At 41.2% G+C, this 6,500-nt stretch overlaps 3 protein-coding genes across 3 annotated transcripts; 1 reads left to right on the top strand and 2 right to left on the bottom strand.

The window, feature by feature from the left end:
• Positions 1 to 2,690, top strand: LOC134263098 (putative nuclease HARBI1). The gene is made up of 4 exons (XM_062745411.1): positions 1 to 137; positions 202 to 471; positions 1,801 to 2,223; positions 2,465 to 2,690. The coding sequence occupies exons 1-4, from the start codon at positions 1 to 3 to the stop codon at positions 2,688 to 2,690; spliced, it is 1,056 nt and encodes a 351-aa protein (XP_062601395.1).
• A 534-nt stretch (positions 2,691 to 3,224) lies between these two features.
• Positions 3,225 to 3,674, bottom strand: LOC134263097 (uncharacterized). Its single transcript, XM_062745410.1, has one exon. The coding sequence runs from the start codon at positions 3,672 to 3,674 to the stop codon at positions 3,225 to 3,227; it is 450 nt and encodes a 149-aa protein (XP_062601394.1).
• A 55-nt stretch (positions 3,675 to 3,729) lies between these two features.
• On the bottom strand, positions 3,730 to 5,145 carry LOC134263096 (uncharacterized). Its single transcript, XM_062745409.1, has 2 exons — positions 4,158 to 5,145; positions 3,730 to 4,027 (listed from the first exon to the last, which is right to left on the bottom strand). The coding sequence occupies exons 1-2, from the start codon at positions 4,628 to 4,630 to the stop codon at positions 3,730 to 3,732; spliced, it is 771 nt and encodes a 256-aa protein (XP_062601393.1). The 5' UTR covers positions 4,631 to 5,145.
• Between the last annotated feature and the right edge of the window lie 1,355 nt (positions 5,146 to 6,500).

The following is a 6,500-nucleotide window of genomic DNA, read 5'->3' as shown; positions in this document are numbered from 1 at the left end:
ATGGAAGATGTTAACTCATTCACAAACTACCTGAGGATGCCTCCAGATCTCTTCAACCAGATCCTGGAAAGAGTTACACCATACATACAGAGACGAGACACTAGGTTCCGCGCAGCCCTACCACCTGGTCTGAAGCTGTCAGTGTGTCTTAAGACATTTGGCCACTGGTGACAATTACTCGTCACTCCCGTACGCATTCAGGACCAGTAAAGCAGCCATATGCCATATGGTGCCAGAGGTGTGTAAGGCCATAGTGGCAGCCTACAAGGATGAAGCATTCGCCGTGCCTGTGACGCCTGATGAGTGGAGAGCCCTCGCCCGTGATTTTGAAGACAAGTGGAATGTTCCTCATGCAGTGGCAGCTGTAGATGGAAAACATATTGCTATTAGCAAGCCACCAAACACAGGCTCCATGTACCACAATTACAAAGGTTTTTTCAGTATCCCTCTCCTCGCCTTGGTGGATGCCCAGTATCGTTTCATATGGATCGAAGTACAGTGAAACCTGTCTTATCCGACAAGCCATGGGAAATAGAATTTATGTCGGATTAAACAGTGTGTCGGATTACTCAGTGTTGGCTATTTCTGTCACAATTTGTCAAGTATGGCATTAGATCCAACATTATCAGAAAAAGTACATGGTTGATCGTGGCCTCCATAATTATTTCATATGAAAGATTTTTACATGAAGATGTGATTTTATTTCAATAAATAATTAAATGGCATGGTACATTTCTATTTACAGTTTCAGACAATAAACAATGCAACGTATAACGTTAGTTACAGTTCCTGAGGTTTAGTGAAAAAAGTGTCAATTGTTGTCTGTTTTTGTTAAGTCGCTGTTTCATTAAAGTCTCTTCTGTCAGAGTTGCAAGATACTGGATATGTATCTTTTGTCGGTGACCTGTCTTTCGGTGAGTTGTCTGGCACCGGAATGCTTTCGAAATATCGGGCGTCCTTAGCAATTGCAAAGAAAACTGCACATTATCGTCCCTGAATTATATAGGTGGCGCATGACACGTTTAAGTTCGTGACTTTTCGTTCTTCCAATTTTAGAGAGTGCCAACGTAATTTCGATCTTGTATACCTTGCTATTTTAATTAAATTTTAAAGATATATTGACCGATTATGGGTCGTGGGATTTATCCACGCTTAGAAAAGAGCTACGTAAACGAAACACTCGCATTTCCGGCCGCGAAAGAGAGTTGGTAATGAGAGGTAATATTTGCGGAAAACTTCTAAACCATAATTTTATCTGTTGAACACAGAATCGTGATTAAGACGTTATCGATACCTGATATTCTTTGTTATTTCAAAAAAAAAGTTCTCCAAAAGCATATTTTATGTGTCGTTAGTGAGATTAATTACAATTTAAACTGTCTTCATTTTTTAATGCCAGTCTGAGTTAGTTTTTGACACACGTTATTGTCAATCTGTATGAGGCGAAGCCAAATGCTATTTACGTTTTTTTTTAATTTGAGTATTGTTCATTTATTGTGTACATAAACAAAACACCTACAAACTTCAGCATGAATCACTGACTACATATTCAGATGATCAATTGACCAAACGGGACTTTAAAATCACAGCTTGGACCCGTAATTGGCCAGCGGCTAATTATGGTATACCTACCTTGGGTTTAATTAACGAGCCGTGTAATTATGTCGGATAACACAGGTGAAATTGCAATGCAATTAATAGGCTGTGTTTACAAAAAGGTGTCGGAATTCGGAATGTACAGTGGTCGGATTGTAAAGTATTTTCTACATAAGTTATATAAAGATTTTTTTGGGAATAAAGTTTTGCGTCGGAAGTGCCAGTGTGCCGGATTGCACAGTTGTCGGATTGGACAGTGGGCACTGTAGGTGGAGTTGGACACATGTCCGATGCTCAAATCTATAATGACTCGGAACTCAGTGAACTCTTGCAAGACGGCCAAATAGGTTTGCCTCCACCATGTCCTCTGCCCAACGATGACCAGAACCAGGACATCCCTTACTTCATCCTAGGTGACGACGCATTCGCCTTACGAACTTACCTGATGAAGCCATATGGGAGAAGAGCTATGCCAAAAGAACAACTTATCTTCAACTATCGGATCTCGCGTGGAAGACGAGTGGTTGAGTATGCGTTTGGTATCCTAGCAAAGCGCTTCAGATGCTTCCTTGGAACTTTGGAACAGAAACCAGATACAGGTTATTATCATTCTGTTACTGCGCCAGTGTTTCAATGAATAGTTGCAATAACATGTACAATTCCTATATTTTTATGATAAAAGTGAAGAAATAGTTAGCTAATACTAATGATTATTTGCAATGTACTGAATACAGATTTCGTGCATGTATGATTAAATACATGTATGATTAAATAACCCTAACCCTAACCCTGATTAAATACATTTGGATTTCATCACAGTGCGAGACATCGTTGAGGCTGCTGTTGTTCTTCACAACCTCTTGAGAAGAAGGGCCCCAGTCTTGTTAGTGAATGAGGTAGACCATGAAGATGAGGAACACAATCTGATCCCTGGAAACTGGAGAGATGATGTTCAATGGCAGGAAGTGGACGCACCACCAACAGGAAGGAACCGAGACACTCTGGATGCGAAACAACAATGGGAATATTTGGAAAGATACTTCAATTCCCCTGCTGGTACTGTAGAGTGGCAAGACAGAATGATCACCCTCTAGTGAAGGGCAGTTCATATAAACAAACACGACTCTTAATGTGAACAAAACATTCTTCCGAAGTGCAAATGTTGTATATATTATGCAATAAATGGTTAAAATTGTTGAACTTGTTTTACTAAACAAAAACTAATGAGTACCTCCCTCATGTGGATATGGGTTTTTGTTATTTTTCGTAACTGTTCATTATTGTCTGTGTATTACACTTGTTGGCATTGTTTTGGCTTTTCAAAAGTTTTGGTTGAGCACTGCTGAAGAAGATATTTTTTCCGGAAAGCGCATCTGACACCATTACATCAAAACTGGTATCAATGTGTCTTACTGGGTATCACAGATTTAACTTAGATAAGGAGGGGGGTTTTGGTTTAATGTACGATTAACACATTAAGGTCATCTACGGACATCGCCATGCAGTGTTGGAATTGTGGGGTAACCGGAGTACCCGGAATACTCCTGCTATGGTAAGAGTAAACAACTAAGACAGACAAGTTTGCATGTATTTATTTTCTGAAAAATACAAACGCATTCAGAAGAACTTTACTGGTTTGGTCTGCTCTGGTCGTCGTCCTCTGGCTGACGGATGTGATTCAGCAAGGAGGAGAAGGAATCTGAGGCAGAGGCGATCATTTGGTTAGGCGCGATGTCTTGAACTTCGGTAGCTGGCGTCGATTGCTGTGATTGTTGTTGGTTTCCAGTCACGGGCCGTTGACATGCAATGTTCATATGAGGGAACTGCTCTTGTACCCACGGACGATCCATCGAGTGCCAGAGATCAGGTGGGTTCGTCACCTCAACAGGCCACTGGGAGGGGGGTGGCTGCCATTGCTTGACCAGAGACTCACTTGGACGACTATCAAAACGCTGGGCTGGAGGTTCTCCGTACGAGGTACAGGGTCGCTGACGATTAGCTGGGCTAGGCTGTTGCAGTTGTACCGGTCGAAATTGCAGGCGGTCTGCTTCGTTCTGGGACTCGTGTAAAATTGCCATTATTCTTGCTTCTGCTGTACGTCGGATATGTGTTGGAAGGCTGCGCAGACTTCCATTAACGTAGGAACCAAAGGCAGTAGTTGGTAGCGCCTGACTCTGCCGATTCTCCAGGAAGGTTTCCAGGAGGCCGATCATGCGGTCCGTTTTGCCTGGGGCTGTAGACAACGTATTTGCAAGCAGGTGGTGTAGGGGTATCAGTTGGGTCGTCTTCCGAAGCTTCAGAAGAAGCCCCAACAGGGGGAGCTATAGTAGCATCAGCAGCAGGTTGAAGTCGGGCAGTGAAGCTCGCCATGGTCCTTCTGGGCATCTGAGTGATGTGCTCTAACAGGAACTGGAAGCGCTGCCATATCCACCTGTTGACAAAGAAAATGGATCTTTTGAAAATGCATGTGAATATATGTTTTAGTACAGTTTCAGTTTTCAGTAAGGTTGTCTTTGCGAATAATTTTAGTAGTAAAATCTTATAAAATGAGTACAACTTACAGTTCGGTTGCAGTGAAGGGTTCTGCAGCTTGCCCGGACTTGGTGACTGCTTTCTTCAGCTTTCCGAGCTTGGTACGCATGCTGTCGTACCAGGTCTTTAGTTCCATGGGCATACGTTCCATCTTTCTTGCCTGCTCTGTCCACAGCCTGTCTTTCGCTGCCGAGTCCTTGTAACCAGCCAGTCTTTTGGAGTACAGTGTGGGATTTTGCTGTAGGAAGTCAATGATCAGCTCCTTCTCATCCTCCGAAAATGAGGTGACAAGCCTGGGGGCTGCCCTCTTCCTCGTGGGTGCGTCTCCTTCGGCTTCCTCCGACTCTGGTTCAATTTCTTGATCAGGTACCGGATCAACAGCTGCAACACGCTCCTCTTCATTTGGCGGCGCTAAATCATTATTAGCATGTTCAGGCTGCTCCACCTCAACTGGTAATTTTGGAAGACCGGCTGCTTTCCTACCTCTTTTCTTCGGTGGCATAGCATGAGTTGTTAACTTCTCAGTTGTTCAGACTCGAATGAAACTTCTCTGCAGTGCCCGGCTTTTATATGCTTCCTCTCAGACCGCGTGCGCCGTGTCAGACCGTAGTAGAACGCAACGCACCGGGACCATAAACCGTAACATGCCGGGACGAACCGCGATTGAACGCGAGGAAACGGCTACCATACACCCTAGTTTGCCGTGAGGACCGTGATGAAACGTGGCAGAACGTGATAAAACGGACAACAACCGTGAACTAGCCGTGACAGAACGCGGACTAAACTCAGCAAAACGTCTCAAAACGTGAATGGACCGTGAGATGAATGGAAATATACATTCTCCCGTCCCACTACGGACTGCCTCCAAGTTCTGTTACGGTCTATTACGTGCTGTCGCGTTTTGTTGCGTTTATTCCGTTTTACTACGACCTACTAAGTTTCACATCTGCAACGTGGCCGCCGTGGCAAATTTTTTGACAGTTTAAAAATCTGGCACGGCATCCACGGCAATCGCGATGAGTTACATTTGCCCATCCCGTTGCCCCAAGTTTTCTCACGCCCGTCCCGTTTTTTCCACGGTGGCCTGAAACGTGATTGCCGTGGCTGCCGGGAACATAGTGTAAACATAGCATTAGCTATATACTCATGATTTTCATAAGTCTTTCTCTGTATGCTACAAATACCTTAAAAGAAAGACATGATTTTGACTCATTGTGTCGTTTTAAACTACTCTTGTGAAACTGCGCAATTATGTAAAGATAAAGATTGTGTACCTTATATATCTGTCGTACATATTTGAAATTAGAAAAATCACTAGTTGTACCTCCAAGATAAAACTTGGCTCATAAATGATTATAATGTAACTTCCAATACTTACCATTTTGATTAAAGTTGGTTCTCCAATATACACATAGAATTATCATCAGCAGTACCACTGGAATGCTAATACCGAGTGAAATTCCCAAAAATTCTGTTCTATATTCCTTTCTAGTTTTCTCCAGCTCATGTCTACGAAATATTTTAATATATTTTAATAATAATCATGTGATGTGCATGTTCATGAATCTATGAAGTTCCTTAAACTTGATTTTTATTCATTTTCGTTGGTTCTTCTTTAGTATGAATGTCAATAAAAATGTTAAGTGAGTCGTTCTTACGTTTGATTCCCTGGTCTTGAAACATCTTCTATTGTATAGGAAACATTTTGATTTCTTGTTGTTATTTCTGAGGTTCCCATTGTCGTGGTTGTAATTTTGCTATAACAACCCCTGTCTAAAACAAAAGTAGGTGATAGATATGCAAAATATAAAGCTAGGAAAAGACCTGTCTTGTCCTGCTATAAATTAAAATAATTCACAGTTGATGTGTACAAGAAAGAAAGGACAAAACGAGCAAAAAATTCCTTACAACATGATATTCTTCTGAGTCAAGGTTCAGAAATACAAAAGAAAAATTATTCTTGTTACTAAAGTCATGAGAGTGATAATAAAAGATTAGTTATATCGATAAGACTCTGTTGAGTTGTAAAAAGAAGGACAGGGGAAAAGAAAATCAGTGCAATCACTTTTGTAGATTTTCCGAATGCTCCGTAGTCCGACGTTAAACTCTGTACATTTTCCCGCTGTAAGTACAGAAAGAGACCGTAAAATGTTTTAAATCTTTAGAAAGAATGAAGAATAAATCGGTGGAAAACTTGTGAAAATCTTTTTTCTTTTTTTTTTTGTTTTTTTTTTTGTTTTTACTAGTTAAGGATATTTACATAATATATTGAAAAATTCTAATGTCACGATATATAAATGTAAAATGCATTATAATTAAAAAATATTTATCTTTTTGGTCTATCACAAACTTACATTGAATATAACGCCAAG

The sequence above is a fragment of the Saccostrea cucullata genome, unplaced genomic scaffold, assembly GCF_032062105.1.
Source record: "Saccostrea cucullata isolate Sc308-1 unplaced genomic scaffold, CSIRO_AGI_Scuc_v1 ctg1810, whole genome shotgun sequence".
Classification (NCBI taxonomy): Eukaryota; Metazoa; Mollusca; class Bivalvia; order Ostreida; family Ostreidae; genus Saccostrea; species Saccostrea cuccullata.
The sequence above is the reverse complement of the archived record's forward strand: the minus strand, read 5'-3'. Positions and strand labels throughout refer to the sequence as shown.

Excerpts from the sequence above, each read along its gene's own strand:
- LOC134263098 (XM_062745411.1), top strand. The coding sequence starts at position 1 with ATGGAAGATGTTAACTCATTCACAAACTACCTGAGGATGCCTCCAGAT. Across the intron at positions 472-1,800 it reads CTCGCCTTGGTGGATGCCCA|TTTTGCGTCGGAAGTGCCAG; the intron begins GTATCGTTTCAT and ends TTGGGAATAAAG. Across the intron at positions 2,224-2,464 it reads CATTCTGTTACTGCGCCAGT|AAGGGCCCCAGTCTTGTTAG; the intron begins GTTTCAATGAAT and ends CCTCTTGAGAAG.
- LOC134263097 (XM_062745410.1), bottom strand. The coding sequence starts at position 3,674 with ATGGCAATTTTACACGAGTCCCAGAACGAAGCAGACCGCCTGCAATTT.
- LOC134263096 (XM_062745409.1), bottom strand. The coding sequence starts at position 4,630 with ATGCCACCGAAGAAAAGAGGTAGGAAAGCAGCCGGTCTTCCAAAATTA. Across the intron at positions 4,028-4,157 it reads CCCTTCACTGCAACCGAACT|GTGGATATGGCAGCGCTTCC; the intron begins GTAAGTTGTACT and ends CTTTGTCAACAG.